Source organism: Solea senegalensis, linkage group LG10, assembly GCF_019176455.1.
Source record: "Solea senegalensis isolate Sse05_10M linkage group LG10, IFAPA_SoseM_1, whole genome shotgun sequence".
Taxonomy (NCBI): Eukaryota; Metazoa; Chordata; class Actinopteri; order Pleuronectiformes; family Soleidae; genus Solea; species Solea senegalensis.
The window spans coordinates 12,144,462-12,163,995 of record NC_058030.1 but is presented as its reverse complement, the minus strand read 5'-3'; the positions used below and the strand labels follow the sequence as shown (position 1 = coordinate 12,163,995).

The following is a 19,534-nucleotide window of genomic DNA, read 5'->3' as shown; positions in this document are numbered from 1 at the left end:
GTTGTGTTAATTGGTTTTGCTAAAGCATCAAATCCAAAAGCCCACTCTTTGTAAAAGAAAATCTCATAACAATTAAATACTTGAAATCATTGCAGACAAATGTGCCACTGTGTAAACAAAACAATGACTTCATCAGTTGACAAAAATCTTTGCTAAGGCTGGAATGAATCATGTAAAATGCTTAAATGCTCAAATTCACTGCTTTCCTCAGTTTAATAAATGTAATTAAGAATAACAAGAAAGAATAGACACCTACAAGTCATTCTAAAATGTCATCATATCCTTGGATGTATTTCATGTCATAAACATTGAACACGGCCATTAGTGTATTAGTCTGTGTGAGCTGCAGAATATTATGATTCAATTTTTGATGATTTTTTTAACCTACATTTTACAAACACATTACTCTATTTCAAGGTACATTTCACTCTAGTTGTCATAGATGTTATTTATATATTTAATGTGTGATACATTGTGTTATTACTCGTTTATTTCTCATCATATAGTGTATACAAACTATGTCATTGTAAAAGGCCAATTTACATGCACCATTATTTTTTAAAATCATAGTTTGGTAGTAAAAAAGTTCACAGTGCAAAACCTTGATCTACAAGTGACTATTTTATTTGGAGGCTGTTGTCGCTCCCTCTCCCTGTGGAAATGGATAACTGCATGCAATTCTCCGTTTTGGCCACGTGAAGTCGCTGTTGACACATGATTAAACCTCTAGCTGTTCTCCACAGTCGTCTTACACACTATCACACATTTATCGTGGCAGTTTTAATGGTTTTTCATCATGTATGTCGCTTTCCCTTTTATGTTCATATTACATATTATATATTATTATATAATATTACACGCACAGAAACAGAGTCTTAGGAGAACAAACATAAACAGAGAATGTATGCACAATCAAAACAGTTAAAAAGAGGAATATAAGGCTTTTTTAAGCATTCATAGTTAGAAGTTGTGCGTTATAAGCATGGTTATAAGCGCGTTGTTGATCTTCCTGGATGAGGTCACTCTAGGCCAGCCTCCAACTCCTACGTGTTCCTGTTGCTCGCGCAAGGGTTGGTGGGAAACGTAGTCCACGGTCCTGACAATTCATACCTTCCCGTTCCCTTCTCTTCTCCTCAACGTTAACAAGATGCCGGCCGTACACCACAAACTGCTGCTGGAGGAAGCTCTGCAGGACAGTCCTCAGGTAGGCCCGTGACGGTTTAACACGTTTACACAAGGAAGGAGAGCCGAAGCGAGCTTTAGCCGACTAAAGCCCAGGCTGTGCGTTGTTCCTGTGCTAGGCTTCTGCTGCTGCTGCTGCTGCTGCTGCTTCCACTGGTCGATGACAGTTCCCAGTAAACACAATGTTGTGGGAATGTAATCCTCTTTCAGTAAAGGTTTCCCTTTCCTGCTACTGCTGTAAACAGAGTGTATACGGCATGGCAGCATAATAATTAGCTATACTATTTTTTGGACTGGGTGTTTCTTGTGTTTATAGATGCATAGCTCGTCGCACAGTCTGTCTGTCTATCTGTCAGAAGAGCTATTACACCCCAGACTCATATGGAATGTGTCATAATCATAGATAAAGCAACATACATGAACCATTGTATTTTCCATACAGTTTTGTACCAAGCAGGAATGCCTAATACCACATTTGTGTGTTTCCCATATCAATAACACAGTCTTACTGATACTAACATTGACTCAATGCAGTCTTTTCAGCAGAGATTGACTATATTACTCATAAGTATGTTTGTGTACATGTTTAATTGCTTTATTAAGTATTTAAAGCTGTAGAATATGCATTGTATATGTATTTAGGGCAAGGGCCTTGCTTTATGGAGGGCGCTGCCATGTTCCTACGGTGACCTGACGTGACAAACATTTTTCACATTTTGAGGGTATTGAAAGGCCAGCCTAGTTCTCTGACACACTTAGGAAAGGGAAGAGTGAGTGGACAGGTCTAGTCCTCCATTTGTTACAATCTGCAGTCTCACCATTAGATGTCACTAATTCTAACGCACTGACACTTAAAGCCAGCACTGGACCAATACGAAAAGTTTGTAGTTCCTTTCGGCTCATTTCTTATATAAAATCAGATTATAGGACCAGAGTCTACCTGGGTGTGGCTCGTAGGAGAGGACTCTGTCAGACAATTGCCAACAACAACAGGGCAACGGTAGCTATCATTTCCACAAGGAGCAGCTTGTGCTTTTTACTTACAGGCTGTACATGCAGTGTGAAAGTTGTTTACTAGCCCTCATGGGTGGAGTTTCAGTGCATGGGAAAGGGAAATACAGGACAGCCTTTGTTATATGCATATCTAATGTAGCATGTATCCTGTGATGTTTGGGTGCATCACTCTTTCCTAAACATCCTGTGCAGTGGAAAGTCTGTTGTGCTCAAAATGTCACTGGCAATAAAACAATAATTTAAAGTGCACAGTGTTTTGACCAATCTGACAGCCTTCAAAATGTTTTACTGATTTCGATGTACTGCTTAAGTGCATACCAGGTTTGAGGCTCGTATTCTTATCCTTCTTATTCATTTTCTTTCAGTGTACAGTGACTGTGGTGAAGGGCGGCTAGATTAAAGTGCAAACAGACTTTAACCAGTGCAGTGGGTGTGTCACTCTCCACCTTATCTGTCCTGCCTAGCTGCACCTGTTTATGGAAAGAGAGTCTTGCACACAGACCGGATTTTCATAATTTGCATAGTCGGCCTGCAGTAAAATCATTCTGCCTCTAAATTCACTGCTGGATTCCAGTACTGCCACTGACCTCATTTCTCTACCCATTCTTAACAATATCATACTTTTTACGTATTACAGGTTTCTGTCAAACTGTTTAAACTTTTTACTAAAAATGCCTTCATGTTTAACAGATCTAGCAGAATGAGTAACAGGAACATTTTCACCAAGAAACAAATTGTTATATTTCTGTTGCTGGCTGAATTGTCATGGGCTGCAATCTTAAGTTATTTTTTTTTTAGATTAATTGTTAGTATATAGATACTACTGATGGTTGTTAGGTCAACAGATTTGAATACATGAATAAAATTAACAATTACCTGTCAGATAAGTCCCACATTTGTGAATTTCTAACATACTGTGTACAGTATAATGAACCAGAAGGTGTTTGTTTGTGATGTTTTTTCTAATTGCTCCAGTTGTACATTTATCCAACTGTTATGTGAACATAATAATAAATAGTTCTGTAATCTTTTATATCATACTGTGTGTCTCGTTTAACAGACGCGCTCCTTGCTTAGTGTGTTTGAGGAAGATGCGGGGATGCTCACAGACTACACAAACCAGCTGCTCCAATCGATGCAGCGAGTCTTTGGAGCTCAGGTACTAAACATAACACAAAACACGTGACGTTATATTTGCTGTGTGCAAATTTGAACAGGAGCCATTTTTTATCTGGTTGCAATAGGTTGTTAGGTAAAATATTTGGATCACTCAACTATAAATGACTGTTTTAATTTTCACTGAGCCAAAAATGTCATCTAGTCTCTGGAAAATGTGACAGGGAAATGGTTATTTTACACTTCTTTTGTAATTTCACCAATTCAAAATGAGGAATTAAGTGATGTGAGCTGAGGAAGTGCAGTGAATAAACCATAACCTCAGACCCTCATTTCAACACCAACATTTTACTGAGAACGTGGACATTTATAACCTATCACTCAGTATTTATTTTTTTAAATAATATTAATGTGACCCCTAAATCATCTGGTGTGAATCAATTTCCTTAATGATGTACTAGGAGAACAAGACATCACTTGTAATTCACTTTGCATTTTCCCTCAACCTGTTTTCCGACAGAGTGAGATGGGTTTGGCCACAGAGCAGCTCTCACGGCAACTCCTGGACTATGAGAAGAAAGTAAGTAGAGATACAGTGATTCAAATCCTCTTTGTGCCCCTCACATGTTCCTGCTGCAGTACCTTTGAGCTTTTTTCCAAGACAGTCCAGCACCACTGTTGCTCATAATAGAAAAGATAATACTTAACAAAAATGACATGTATGCGTATCAGAGTGGCATTCATTTGTTGCTACTGCTGCAATAGCACTGGCAGCAAGTGCTATATCAAGTGCTGCGTGGACCTTTACCCTGAGCTGTGTTGGTGAGGTTGTTGCAGCCATATGAGGAATACAGACACTTCTGGGCGATGAAAAAGTGTCATTTTAAACATTATTCTCCATGAAATACACATGCATAATCAAGTGTCAAGGACAAGACAATGAGGCAAAGTTTTGAAATATACTGTCAAACTCAAAAATGATTCTAGTGAGGGACAGGTAGGTTAATAAATATATACAATTTATTTACTGCCAAAACCAATCCTGTGCTCTACAACATGATTGTAATTCTATATAAGGAAATTAGGTGAAATAATTCAAATAACTGTCAGTGAGGTTCACCGGCTACATCTATGTTTGCATAAGAAAACAAGATGTGAGAGCTTCATATTGCAAGGGCAACTTTTTAGGACACACCCATTACTATTATCATTTTCATTTGATCTTGCGTTTTGCATGGCATCTGCATCTACTGTCTGTGTGAAATCTCTTTGCAGGAAAGACTCTTTATTTTGGCACTTTTCCACTATACAGTTGTAGCATGGCACGGCTCGACTCTACTTTTTTTTGTTTTTTCATTAGCAGTAGTACCTGGTACCTGGTACTTTTTGAGTACCTGCTCTGCGAGGTTCCAAGCGAGCTGAGCCTATGCTAAATGCTAAATGTGACATCACTGGAAGGGTCATGAGTGCAACGTCCAACACATGAATCAATCCGAACAATCGGCAACTGTAGATCAGTTAAAAAGACATAAAAATCCCGAAAAACATACTTTAATCTCCAACATTTAGCAAATAAATTTGTATAGATATGAATTTGTTCTGCTGGTTGTCAAACATGTAACCTTGTTTTATGTAGAAAACTATAAATGAAAAGAGTTTACATGCTGATTCAAAAAAGTAGATCAATTAAATCACGATGAAGGCACATGTGGATCAATTGGCAGTTGGAACACGTCCATGTTTGCAAAGTGGTAGGAAGGAGAAAATAATTGATGCACTAGTGGTGTTAAACAATGCTTGAACCTTAGCATGGGGTTTATTAACATTGCTGGACTTGTTCCGTGACAGTGACGGCCCTGTAATCTTGGCAGAACAGGTTGCTTTTTGAACTCTGTAGCTCCCAGTATGTGGTAGCTCTATGCTATGTTTTGAAGTTCCGTTATTAAACTTGGTTTTCCTCTTTTCTTCTTCTGTCTAGAATTTTGCCCTTGGAAGAGGTGATGAGGAGGTAATCACCACGCTGCAGAGCTTTGCGAAAACTGTCGGGGAGGTGAGGCTTGTGTTTTGAAGTTATCTTGTTTGTTTCTGTGTGTGTGTGTGTGTGTGTGTGCGTGCGTGTGCATACATAGCAAAGGAGAAGGATGATCAGCAACTGCACAGTCAGTATTTGGCACTTATTCATGTTACAAAGGATATTGCACCTGCGCCTCCGAAGAACACCGGTGAAATTAGCTCAATGAAAATACCCTTTATTTCCTGTGAGACAGAAGTGATTGTGCACGAATGCTAAAAGGAGGATATTATGCCTATCACACCTGATGGATGGATGGTGAGGCAGCATAAGGTGGATGGATGCTAGATGAAGGTGGGCAGTGCGTGCTTAGGTATATAGACATAACAAATGGGCTTGTCACTTACAGCCATGGGGGTCCACTGTGCTGTCTACTCAACACTCAGCAAGATTCATCACACACATCCACTCTCACACACATCCAGCGTGCTCAGAGGACACAGGTCGATTGTTTGTTTGACCTTTGCCTCTTTGTGTTAAAAGGAGAGCTAATTTCGTGATACAATTAAGTCCCGTTACTGCACCTAATCCTGTGAACTTCAGCACTCACACAGCAATTCAGATTGTTGGAAGTATAGCTTGTTGCTAAGCTTGTTGATGAATTAGACCAGGATTTGCTTGGGTGTGGGAAACATTTGGTCCCATTTCCAATATCAGAGCAAACAGAAGGTTTTATTATTCCCATCACGACACATACTGTTCCACAATTTTGGCTGCATGTGGGAGAGGGGAGGCATTGTTTGCTGCCATGTCCCTGTTTTGCTGAAAGTTAGTTTCCATTGTGCAGCGAGTCACTATAAATATTAGAATTAATCATAATCCCTCAAGATGTTTGGCGAGGGCACATCTTCTGTGTGTGTCCTTGTGCAGCACTTGGTATTTTTGTACAATCTGTCTCGTCTCGTCCAGCTGAACTCGCTCCACTCCGAGCTCGCCAACCAGATGGCTGACAGCATGGTCTTCCCCTTGATCCAGTTTCGAGAGAAGGACCTCACAGGTAGTGTCACACAAACACACACACAGACACACACACACAGGTTTATGCAGCTATTCATAGGAGTCTGAATTGACTTTCATTCATTTGAACAGTTTAACAATTCATATCCTAAGAATAACTTATACCAGAGCCTCACGGAAACCAGGCTTTGGTCCTGATGATCACTACTCATGCATAAAACTCATTATCATAACATTATTCTGATTTATTTTTTATTATGGACATAATGTATTTATAAATTTGATCTGGGATTGAAGTTATTTGTTTAAGAGGAAAACAAATGTCTCTATCAGGCCATAGTTTGAATTCCTCACTTAATCTGAAATTTTGTAAAACAACAGAACTTGTTGTCGACCATAAAAAAAGCCATAATTAAATTTTAAACACATTAATCAGTTGTAGATATTCTAACAACTCTATGACTTCTGCAGAGATAAGCACCCTGAAGGAAATATTTGGCATCGCCACTGATGGTAAGTGTGTCATTTTACTCGTTTTAGAAAAACAGTTACCATCTGTAGTTACTGTCTGATCATGTCCTCTGTGTCTCCTCTCATGTCCTCTCCTCTCCTGCAGAGCATGAAGCAGCTATGGTCAAGTACAGCCGGTTGCCCAAGAAGAAAGAGAATGAGAAGGTAGCGTGAGTGTGACATGCTCTCTCCTCTTCACTAATGGCCCTTTCCTCCTATTGAAAGAAGGCGGCAAAATACTGCCTTGAGAATTTGTGTATTATTTAACCTTTATTTATGGAAAATCCCATTTATTTAAGGAAAATCCCATTAAGATTAAGAACCTCTTAATCTCAATGGAGTCCTGGCCAAGATAGGCAGCAGCAAATACAAAACACTAGACACAGTTACAAAAAAGGTAAAACACAAACAGAAAACAAATAAAATAATGCAGATTCAATTTACACGCACATTATGCAAAACAAGTGCATATTGTGGAGTCAGCCTGAAGAACTCTCAGTTTGGATTTGAAAGCAGAGTAGTATAATTGAATATTGCTCTACTGTCAGACCTCACTGTTGTTGTAAAAAAACCCACTTTGCACTACAATATAATGATACGAATTCTCTGCTATGGGCCTCTATTGCATGTCTCGATGTGTCACCTTGGGCATTAAAGGTAATGTGACTGTTGGGTGAGAACATGCACGCGCGCTTGTGTGTGTGTGTGTATATACACAAGGTAAAGTCTTCTGCTCTCCCCTGTTTGAACAGGTGAAGGCAGACATGGTGAAGGAGGTGGCTTACACCAGAAGGAAGCAGCACCAGGCTTCACTGCAGTATTACTGTGCCCTCAATGCCCTACAGTATCGCAAAAGAGTTGCTATGCTTGAACCCATGTTGGGCTACACACAAGCACAGGTACTGAACTGCTGTTGGCTGACCTACTGGGCCAGACGTCATTGTTAGTTCTGGAACAAATATAGTTAACGTTAATGTTTTAAGTTTAAGTTTGTAAAACAAAACAAAAAAAATCAACAAAATGGTATCCATTTCATATAGATTTGTTGACAGAATAAATATCACACAGTACTTTTGTATTAAATTGTCATTTAAATAGTTACAGCTTCTTAAATGTTAGGATTTGATGCTTGTCTTTTTCACATAGGCCTGCAGGTTTCACATGATATAACACATTTTATTTCCAGCCCTCAGGGCAGCTATTGTGACTGTTGAAATGTTATACATGTAACATGCAGCTGTACAAATGTACAAATGTAATTTGCTGTCTCCAAACTCTCAGATCAGCTTCTTTAAGAAAGGCATTGAGCTGGTGTCTAAGAAGATGGACAACTTTCTTTCCTCAGTGTCCAAAATGACACAAAGGTAACAGACTCATGAACGGCACTTGTTTACCTCTTTTTACATCATGGTTCATCAGATGTTAATGTGATGCTTTAAATTTTAGTATCCAGACTCAGCTGGACGCTGAGGCGGAGGCCATGCGCGTGTCCCAGAGGGAGCTTCTGTCTGTGGAGGACACCGTCTATATGCCGGATAAGGACACTGAATCTTTCAATCGCACACTTATCCAGAAGGCAGGCTACCTCAACATCAGGAAGTAAGATTAATTACATGTATTACTTCCTAATCTAAAATGCAAGGACATTTCCTTTCCATGTAATGTTCCTAAATAGTCTGTACATCAAGGAGTGTCTTTGAATCAAGTTTTAACTCACTTTACTTACTTAGTCTCAGATTCAGTCTGGTGCAATAGACGGTGCAAACAGCAAACAGCAGCAGTCGATTGAAAAAAAAAAAGGAGGAAAATATGGTTTTTGCTTCTCTTGCTATATTTTTTTGCAATATCCATGAACAATGGGTAAACAATAAGTCTGTCACAGCAGACAAGGTGTGTCAGATATGGTGTGTTGACAGTGTGCACTGTCAGCTTATTGCACAGTGGATATATGAGAGGGGAAACTTCCTTAATGGCTGCAGGGGGTAGAACCGCAGCATAGCCTGCAATGTGATTTAGTGAAATGTCAGAGCTGTCACACTCTGTCTCTCGCTCATTCACATCCAAAGTCTTTGACAAATGTCTGTGGCACTTGAGAAAAGGTTTCCACAGAATGCCACTCTGTTAAATGACACTCGCTGCCAGCAGCCGCAGACAAGTGTCAAATGGAGCCGAGTCCTGAGAACGTTTGCTGATTTGAATTATCTGGCAATATTAATGTTCCGACTTACTCACAACAGCACGAGCCGTGCTCCTCGGTATTCATCAGAGGAGAAAAATAGGAAATATTTTCCAAACTGTGTGTATGACAAGACTGCTTATAGATGAGCACATTTGTTCTGAAATCGTGTGACCATGTGCATTTTATTATATATGGTATATGTAAACATTTATTTATATAAGTTGCCATAGCTCAAACTAATTTATGACTGACACAAACCGTTTTGCCAAGGATAGTGCTGAACTTCATACAAATGAAGACGGGACAACGTGAACATTTACATTTACATTAGGAAGATCATTTTTTGTTAATGTTAGATATTTTAATTCATAAACAAATTCATTTAATTCTATGACGTTAAACAGGTTTTACCATAAACAAGTCCAAACAGGGATACACACTTTCCTCGGTCCAACTGAATGTGATATATCTGGTTTCAGTTTCAAGTATTTCCTGGAAAATCACAAGTTAAATTTCACATTCTCCTTATTCCTTAAAGGCCCTATTATCACTGAGGCACAGGCTTGCCAGACGGAATAAAATTATTTCTAGTGTTTGTTAAATCTTTGAAAATGAGATCGCTGTAGACATTTAGATGAGACGAAAGGAAAGAGATTTTAAAAGGGGCTACATCATAAAAACCCCACAGCAGGTTTGTTCTACCTCAAGAAAGAAACTTCATTAATTCACCACAATATCATTTAAAGAAAAGTGATGGTCAACGCGAGGCAACAGGTGTAATTTTGCTTTTCTGAATATTCCTCTGACTATTCTTATTCTTCTTTTCTTGTGACATCCTTCACCAGCTTGTAAGTGTGAGAGAAGCACATCATAATTTCTTCCTAAAGTCATTCGCACACCAGATGTGTGAGAAAATAATGACACATCAAGCCTTAAACCATTAATAAAGATTCCCTTTTTGTGCAAAGTGATATCCTGTTAGTAAAAATATCCTATTCTAAAAGGCTGGCAGAGAATGTTGTTGGAATATCTTACATGTGTGCTCCATTTAAAAAAAACAAACAATTTACATATATATCGATATATAATGATATATATACACATATATATATCAAATGTAACATGATGTCATGTGTATGAAACTAGTAATAACACGGTTAACAGTAGGAAGATGTTACTCAATGTTACACCTGTTGTATTTTCTGTGAAATATTACATTGGAAATAATATTGTATAATCATTTGTTTTGATATGTTTTGTTATGTAGATAACATAAATGATGCCTTTTCATTTTGGTTCAAAATATATCCTGCACCTCTGACGTCTCTTACCCATTTATTCGGTCTCTTCCTTCTCTCTGTGCTGCAGTAAAACAGGCCTGGTGACCACAGCCTGGGATCGACTGTACTTCTTCACCCAGGGAGGGAACCTCATGTGCCAGCCACGTGGAGCAGTGGCAGGAGGGATGGTGCTGGACCTGGACAACAGCTCCGTCATGGCTGTGGAGTGCGAGGACAGGCGCTACTGTTTTCAGATCACCTCCCCTACAGGCAAAACGTATGTCCACGTTCTCCACACATCCAGCAATAGCATGAGATGAGTGGATGTATTTTATTTAATCCTCCTTGTTCTCACGGATACCTCCAGGTCAATGATTCTGCAAGCTGAGAGCAAAAAAGAATATGAAGAAGTAAGTGTTCAAACAGCTGTGGTATCTCCTCTGTTGTTTTAGATATCATCTCATTTGTGTAGATTACATGTTAGGTTTTGGACTTGGACACATCACAGCTGGTATTGGTGAAGTGATTTCAGGCTGCTTGTGTCTGACGTTTGGAGGAAGCCCTAATGTGGTTGTCTGTGTTTCTCTCTCAGTGGATTTGCACAGTGAACAACATTTCCAGACAGATTTACTTGACTGACAATCCAGAGGTAAATGTTTCCTTCTAACAGACATGAAACCATGGGACTCTAAATCCAAAATCCAAAACATTTCACTGATCTTTTTCAGTTGTCCAATTGTTGCGACATATAATACAGTATAAATGACAGAGCTGGCAGTACAGAGATAATTTGTGTGTCTTGTTGTCAGGCTGTGGCCATTCGACTGAACCAAAGTGCCATCCAGGCAGTGACTCCCATAACCAGCTTTGAGAAGAGGCAAGAAGGCTCCCCTAACCCTGACAGGTCAGACACATCCTGCTTATGAAAGCATACAAGAGACTCGGCCCCACATTCACAAACAATATACACTGCACCTACTCTTATTTTTTATCATCACATTCTAAGTTTGTGGCAGATTTAGCTTGGTTTTGTCTTAGTGAGTCATTTTCTTGGGAAATTAAAGTTTTTAATTAAATCTCTGCAACACAGTGAACAAGGAATGTATTTGTCTCTCTGATGACACGGTGCCTGTTTGCTCCAGGAAACTGTGATCACTGACGATTTAATAAGGTTTTTTTGTTTTGTCTCTTTGAAACATCTTAGTTTTGCCACTCCCAACACTCCTGAAAGACAGAGAGTAATGGTCATGGGTTGGTCACACATTAACCAAAGAAATGTGTCCATTATGCTTCACTGCACAAATCAGCTGCAATGCTTTATTTTATATTGTACACTGTTTATACTGCTGCATGTCTACCATCTCTCCTATAATATACAAGAAATTGTACAATTTGAGACGCTATTTTGACATGTTTTAGTCGGACAAGCACATGTGCTGCTGGTCATATTGAAAGTGAAACTGACAAAGCAAAACGGAACTCAGCCATCATTTATTTCATTATTTAAACCTGTGATTTCACTCTTTGACTTTACTTTTACCCTTCAAAATGGCTGTTGTGCAAAGATATTTTTGATTTTAAGGCACCTGCACCTACATACCACCAACTGGGTTTTCAGGTCATCTACCATGGACTTTTTAGACATGCTTCAGCTACGCTCAATCCTCATACGTCTCTCCACTCAGTCCCTAATCTTTGGAATAGTGGGAATCGTCCCAATAAGTTTGAGATATTTAGGCTCTATGCACATTAAAGCAGACATTTAGAATTTTAGAGTTCGTTTTATAACTGCCCCCTAGTAATAATAATATATGGGCCAAGGGGTGGTGTCAGAATAAAGGTCTTTGGTAGCCTTTACCTGAAAGGTTTAATATGTTGTAAACTTCTTGGTAGCAGCTGTGTGATGATGTGGACACGGTGTAAGCAAACACATACTGAAACGGTGTACAAACAAGACTTAAGTCTTATGTCCTGTTTTGTTTTCTTCTATCACATTTGTTCACAAACTAGTTTTGGACAAATTAAATTAGGACCAGATGGTGGTGACTCATCCTCTGAAGATAATTTATCAACTCCATATTTCAGTCTTGTGATTGAGCAGTGGTTGTTGTAGAAACGACTTAATTTAAGCTTAAAAGCTCATTTTCTCTCTCACTCAGAGCAAAACCAGGAGGTGTATATGAAACCAGCAGTGGCACCAAGACGACCGGTGCTGCTCCTGGACCAGAGGACCTGATAGCTCCCGGCACACCCATTCAGTTTGATATCATGCTGCCAGCCTCTGAGTTTCAAGACCAGAACAGAGGTGGAGGGAGGTGAGGGGGTCCCTTGTTAAACTTTTTATGTGTGTGCATGTTTTTAAGAAATGTTGACGCTGATGACGCAGATTTCCTGTATTTTGGTCTTGTGTGTTTGATGTCATTTCCAGTGCGTTGCATTCTTCTTAATGGCTGCAAACGGGGCTTTAATTATGAGTTGTTCTGTCTATTTTTTTCTGACAAAAATGTTTCTGCTCCCTTTCTGCAGAAGAACAAATCCATTTGGAGAAACTGGAGATGACTGCTCAACAGAAAATGATGGTAATCATTTTCCTCATTCATCCGACTACTCTTTCTGTTCCACATAATACTGTAGCTCTCTGCAATACCTACAGTTGAGGCCAAAATTATTAGCCCCCCAGGAATTATGGAACATTTTCCTAAATTTCTTCCCAATGTTTGCAGCATTGATAAAACTTGATATAATCAAACATTCACCAGTGCCATTTAGTAGCTTTTGGTACATTTTGGATATAAAATAAATTTTTTGGCTTGCTTTATATCAAATATAGTGAAAAATGGGGTGGTCAAAAATATTAGCCCCCATATGAATTTTTATTTTCAAAACAAACCTAATTAAACAATCAGGTTTCAAACCACACCTGTGCAGTCAATTGGCTTCCTGACAACACCTGAGCATTAAATCAGCATAAAAGGAATCCAAGGAACAGGGCACATGTGCACATTGAGAGGGATTACTTTTACTCATCATGCCAAAGACAAAGGAAATCAGTTTTGAGCTCAGAAAGAAGATAGTGGAGGCTCAGGAGAAGGGGGAAGGTTATACTGCCATTTCCAAGCGTTTCACAGTGTCTAGAACCGCTGTACATTGCATCATTGCCAAGTACAAGGAGACAAATTCAGTAAGAAACAAACCTGGGCGTGGTCGTAAGCACAAGATTTCAAGAACTCAGGAGAGAAAAAATCTGGAAAATCATCAGAGATGTCAGCAAGAACCCCCGGACATCTGCCAAGATGATTGTTGCTGACCTGGCGTCTTCTGGAGTTGATGTTTCAAGGAACACATTGTGAGGGCTCTTCATTGTGATGGGCTTCACGGCCATCATCTGAGAACAACCCTTTTACTCAAAGAGCGGCACATCAAAGCAAGACTGAAGTTTGCCCGTGAACATTTGAAAGGTAAAGATGAGTTTTGGAAGTCTGTTCTTTGGTCTGATAAGACTAAACTGGAACTGTTTGGGCACATGGATGTGGCGCATGTTTGGCGAAGAAAGGGAGAAACCTTCAACCCAAAGAACACAGTTCCCATGGTGGTGGGAGCATCATGCTGTGGGGCTGTTTTGCAGCCTTGGGCACAGGGAGCCTTGTTCGGGTGCATGACATCAGGAAAAAAGAAATTATGTTGAAATTTTGAGGAATAATATGCAGAAATCTGCTCGTAGTCTATCCATAGGTGGTCACTGGGTCTTCCAACAAGACAATGACCCGAAGCACACATCGAAATTGGTTCAACAGTTCATTAAGGATACCAAAACCAAGGTCCTGGAATGACCTGCACAGAGCCCAGACCTCAATCCTATTCAGAATCTGTAGCGGGTGCTCAAGGTGAATGTCCATGCTCGGAAACCACGCAATTTGGACCAGCTGGAACAATTTGCAATGGAAGAATAGGCCAAAATCCCTCAGAGGACCTGTGCCAACCTAGTGAAGAACAACTTTAAGAGGTTGTTGTCAGCTGTGGCTCAGAAATGGTACACTATTGACAATTAATGGCCAGGGGGCTAATAATTTTGGATGTCTCATTTTTGCCTTTTCTTGTTTCAATTCAGTGTATCGATAAAATATTCTAATCAAACTTAGTGGACATTTTGTCTTTGTTATTTTGGAAACAAATGCAATACAAGCACTTGTTGTTAATGGTCATTTCCAGAGAGAAATAAAGAGTTTTGTCTAATTTCACAAGGGGGGCTAATAATTTTGGCCTCAACTGTATTTTTGGCTGTGTTTCAGTACCTGGCCTCATGCCTCGACCTGTGTCTTTGTTTACTGTCCTTGTGTATGCATGAGTGTAACCTTTTGTATGTTTCCACAGACTCTCTCCTGCAGCAAGTATTTGCAGTGCGCTTCCTGGGCTCCATGGCAGTTCGCTGTGGCGACAACCGCGAGGTGATCTATGAGGCCATGAGGCAGGTGCTGGCTGCCCGAGCCATTCACAACATCTTCAGGACCACAGAGTCCCACCTTATGGTCACCAGCAGTAGCCTTAGGTAAACATGTGTCCCATCTTTCATGAAGTGTGTAACCATGGCAGGCATTCATATACCAGCAATGTACACACCACGGCCACTTAATTAGCCTCACCTGTTTAGCTGCTGGTTAATGCAAATATCGGCTTTGCGATTTTGATCTGAAAACGATGAATTGTTCAGCTGTAGAGGAACGGCTTTTAGTAACTGCTGATCTACTGGGATCTTCTCACACCCATCTTGTGGCTCATATGCACAGGGTGCCACTCCTACCTCTTTATTAGGTGTCGTGTGTACCCAATAAAGTGGCTGGTGGGTGTAATATGCAAATATTCAGACATTGTTGTTAATCTCTGGTGACGGCGGTCAGGCCCCGTTACAGTACTGCAGACGCAAAAGTGACAAAACCTTTTATAGTCATGTCACTAAAGCTCAAAAACAAGCCGCTGGAAGTAAAAAGAGATTTGAACTGAGCTTCTGTAGCGACTGTCAGAGACACCGCTGTGGCGAAGACACGTCTTCTCCTGCTGCCACTTTGTGACACACACAGAGGCTGTCTGCGCAAGTCAGGACTACAGTATAAGGATTAGGAGTCTTTCCATGGGTGTTCTTCTTGGCATTTTCAGCCAAGGCGTTGGGCAGAGACATCAGACTTTTCCTACTCTTAAGGTGATGTGCTAGGTCGTCATAGACACGAAAACGCAACACTCAGTACGTTTACATGCTCAGTTTAATCGTACTAAGGCCATAGTCCGACTAAACGGGCGATCGGACAACTTGTAGTCCGAGTAAACATGCGGAGGAGAAAATTGTTTTATTGGCGGTGTTTGTCTGACGCTGTATCTCTCTATAAGCTTGTGCATATTGAATCAGTTTCCTGTTGACCTTTATGCAACAGAAAAAACAAACCACGAATGGTGAGATGGATCGTGCTGGAGCTCTCACTTGGTAAACATGTTTAAAACACATTGCACCGTACAGCTGAATTGTAGTATTCACAATTAAAAAAAAAAAACTCTAAATACACAAAGTTCAATGGTCTTGTACACAAGAAATGTTCTCGTAAAAGCCTGACCTACAAAATTCCTCTTATCTGTCGTACTGTCTCAAGGTGACTCACTGCTCTTAATAAGTTATTGACAGAGTGAGGAAGGTCCTTGGAACAAAAACTTTCTGAAGCATCAACATTGGCAACAAAGCGCAGTTGTACGTCACTTGGCTTATTCAACTATGATGAACTCACATTGGTAATGTGTGCAATGTTAAACAGTGATGTTCGTCCATGAGTAGGAAATATGCCCAGACACACTCAGTCAGACACGAAGGACAAGTTCCACCGTCTGAGCTTGTCCCAGAAAACTGTCAAAGACAGAGATGATCAGAGGGAAACGAGAGCAAAGAACATAAAATCAGATATTATCAGATAAATATTCCTCCTCTGAAGTCTTCACTTTGTCTCTACAATAGGTTGATTGACCCACAGACTCAAGTTACAAGAATAAGTGTGAGTATCACAAAAGAACCAGTCAGTATTAACGTTCATGTTCAAAAACCTCACATCTCCCTTCACTTCACCACACAGTTCCAGGCTGAAGAGGTGTGTCAGTTTGCAGCTCACCAAGAGAACGGGAGGCTGATGGGATTCGTGGTGGAGAGCAGAGACTGGAGCGACGGCGACGACGAGGGACAGCCTTCGTTTAGCGCCTTCGTATTTGAGAGCAACACTGAGGGCGAAAAGGTCGACACATCAAACACCAACGTTTTTGTCACATGTTGCAAAAAAAAAAAAAGTATACTTGAAGGTCATCGTGTTGTCTTTGTTCACAGATATGTTACACCATAAGTTTGGCAAAGGACATTACAGAAGCCAAGAAGGTAACGCCCTCATATGGTAACATTGCAACGAGAGATCGCATTTAAAGTAAAACCCAACACAAGGGAAACTAATTAACAATAAAATACATATTTTATTATGTTCCCACTGACAAAAATCAAGACAATGTCATGAGGATCAACCTTTTTTTCTCCAAAGTTCACATGCCCCCAAACTTTCTGCCAATTAAATCATATGGACCATATTTATAATGTATTGAAAAAAGACCTTAATCCTTGTCTTTTTAAACATGCTTTACTATTGTGTGTATGGCAAATCACCAGATTTAAAACAAATTGTAAATTGAAGGTGTAAATGAAGCTAGTCAGGAATACAACCACTAGAGGGCAGTGGTCAACACTAAAACCTCCCCCAAATTTAACAGAATAAAAGGTAATCATTTGGCCACAGGCTGAGGATCTTAAATACAAATGTACATTCAGATTCAACCATTTTCTTTCAGGATCCAGAGGCTCTGGCCCAGCTGATGAAGAACATGCCATTTACCAACGATGGGAAGTTCCTGCTGCTGGAGCCAGAGACAGGCGACATAAGCAATGGAGCAGGACAAGAAGACCTGGAGTCTGAAGCCTAGTACGAGGGACTAGAGCGACAGGCTGATTGAAGGTTTCAACATGACCACTAAACTCGAACTCTGGTACTGCATCAATAACACTTCCACTAACCCAGTGTTACTACAGCTCCACTGATAATAATAGGTTGTGATAATGAAGGAGACGTTTACAGGGCGAGTTACCTGGATCTTAAATCATATCCCATGGCTGCACCCTTACATCTGCTTTTCCACATTTTAACAGCATTGGTACAAAGGGACGATATTTTGTTAACCACAAGGTAGTGAAATCATTTGCTTGAGTTTAGTTTTGCATTTATTTTAATTTTATATAGTTTGAATACCGTTTGGAGAGTTTATTATCTTTTATTAGTACGGAAACATGATTGCACCTCCAATGTTTATGTCTGTTTTAATAACATTTTATGGCTACAGAATGTACCAAATGAGACGTTTGGCGGGCTTTTTTTTTAAAGATCTGGTTAAAGACTTTGTCGTGTTGATTTTATCTGCCGAGCAGTGACTGCTGCGTTGCTTGTTCTTGTTATTCTGTGAGCATAACTATGTGTCTTGAAGCTGTGGAAACAATAGGCATTAGTGAGTCTACTCTGACTCTGTATAGCGACTATCTAAGCTTACCACTAAAACTGAATTAATGTCAAGTTTGACCCACCTCTTCTCTACTTGTACAAATCCAGTCTTATCATAATGATCCGCATGCCATGTCTTCGAGGAGCCCCGATATTTTTTTGTACAGTTAAAAACTTCTTTGCACTCAATTTCTTGAACGCCTGTGTAAATATGTTCTGTCTAATTGTCTGTATGATGTTAAATCACTCGATTGCATTAAAATCTTTCAGAGACAAACGCAGTAAGACTGATTAAATTGTTTTCGCTCCTTCTCTTTTGAGAAGATTATCATTTCTTCACTGAGCTGTAATACTTCAGAAAACCTCCAGATGGTTACAGTAACACACGTAGGCAGACTGGGCAGATTCATATGAATACTAATCAGAGCAGAAAGCACATGGAAAGTAATTGATCTGTGAAACACATCCTTCCCTCTAGAACGCCGTGCAGCTCCGTGTCTTTAATTTCAATTTCCAACACATCTGAGGTGTAACATGCCGGGAAAATGCCATAAGGCTCCGTGTGAATGAAATCAACAGGAAAGTTACTTCATTCTGCCTGGCATCTGCTTCTCCCGCTACCGCTACACCAGAGCTCTTTAGTACAAAGTGGAAACTTTGTGTAGAACTGCTTTTTCTGCCAGTGAAGTGATAATTAGAGGTGATGATGATGAGATACTCACGAATCATGGCGTAACTGACGTAAATAATGGACGACACTATGAGAAAGATGACAGTTGCAGCCTGTTAATTGAAGAATAAAAGCACAATTCACAGTTAAAAGAAAGTCTTTTGTAAATGGAAGTCGATAGAGTCATTTACAACTATGCATTGCACATATCTTTTCCTTCTTTTCTTGGAAAAATGCATATGCTTTGATACTTTTCACTCAATGAATGTTTATTTACATCATAAAAAAAAAAATCTTTACGATCCAACAGCAAATGATATTTGCATATATTAAAGAACGCATTATCCCTTGTATTTACATAGAACTGCGATTACGTTTATGTGCATTTACATTCTACACAGCCGGAGGCCCAACTGAGCACGGGAGGCATTACAGTGGGCATTAGGTTCATCACAATTACAAACTTTGGCAGCATACAGTTTTAAGAAGCAGTGTAATTAATCAAGCAGCAGGCATGTAGCTCAGATCCTGCAAACTGATGCAGGTTAATTTCCTAATGTGGTTTCAATGTCAAACCATTCCTTAATATACTGTACAGTCCAGGAGTGTTGTTGATGTTTTTTTTTTTCAAACTTAATTTTGGAGATTCTAAACGTGTAAACAATTAAATTGATCTATTTAATTTGGACAACAAGCTCATACACAGCTTTGACACTGCAGCACACCACTCAGGAGTCCTTGTAGTAGTTGTTGAAGTTGATGCGAAGGAGGAAATCCTCCAGATGAGGCTGGTATCCTCGGTTAACCAGCTTGGTCACCACTGAGAGAAGAAAAGAAACACTTGTTAAATCTGTTATGTTATGTTAGAGGTAATGGTGGTAACCGTGGTGCATAAATTAAGTACTCAATAAAAATTATATTTGAGAATAATCACAACATGAAGGGACCAGAGCTGCTTCAGTGGCAGCTGGCTGAATGCAAATAAACACACAC

General features: G+C 39.8%; 2 protein-coding genes across 2 annotated transcripts in view; one reads left to right on the top strand and one right to left on the bottom strand.

Annotated features, from left to right (window-relative positions):
* Positions 1-1,082: 1,082 nt before the first annotated feature.
* On the top strand, positions 1,083-18,152 carry appl2 (adaptor protein, phosphotyrosine interaction, PH domain and leucine zipper containing 2). Its single transcript, XM_044035185.1, has 21 exons — positions 1,083-1,204; positions 3,257-3,355; positions 3,833-3,892; positions 5,291-5,362; positions 6,293-6,380; positions 6,812-6,853; positions 6,957-7,015; positions 7,603-7,749; positions 8,132-8,214; positions 8,297-8,449; positions 10,398-10,586; positions 10,677-10,719; positions 10,902-10,958; positions 11,119-11,213; positions 12,469-12,624; positions 12,836-12,888; positions 14,681-14,855; positions 16,302-16,338; positions 16,417-16,572; positions 16,662-16,709; positions 17,171-18,152. Exons 1-21 carry the CDS (start codon positions 1,148-1,150, stop codon positions 17,300-17,302), a joined length of 2,001 nt encoding a protein of 666 aa, XP_043891120.1. The 5' UTR covers positions 1,083-1,147; the 3' UTR covers positions 17,303-18,152.
* The window catches only part of tubgcp6 (tubulin, gamma complex associated protein 6), a 28,759-nt gene continuing 26,003 nt past the window's right edge, over positions 16,779-19,534 (bottom strand). Inside the window, exon 25 of the mRNA XM_044035184.1 lies at positions 16,779-19,361. Within this exon, the coding sequence (XP_043891119.1) occupies positions 19,270-19,361 (92 nt within the window). The 3' untranslated portion in view covers positions 16,779-19,269. The remainder of the gene's footprint in view (positions 19,362-19,534) is intronic.

Bases quoted from the DNA above. Each gene is read 5' to 3' on its own strand.
- appl2 (XM_044035185.1), top strand. From the start codon at position 1,148: ATGCCGGCCGTACACCACAAACTGCTGCTGGAGGAAGCTCTGCAGGAC. The intron at 3,893-5,290 runs GTAAGTAGAGAT...TCTTCTGTCTAG, and splicing joins TCCTGGACTATGAGAAGAAA to AATTTTGCCCTTGGAAGAGG. The intron at 14,856-16,301 runs GTAAACATGTGT...TCTCTACAATAG, and splicing joins GTCACCAGCAGTAGCCTTAG to GTTGATTGACCCACAGACTC.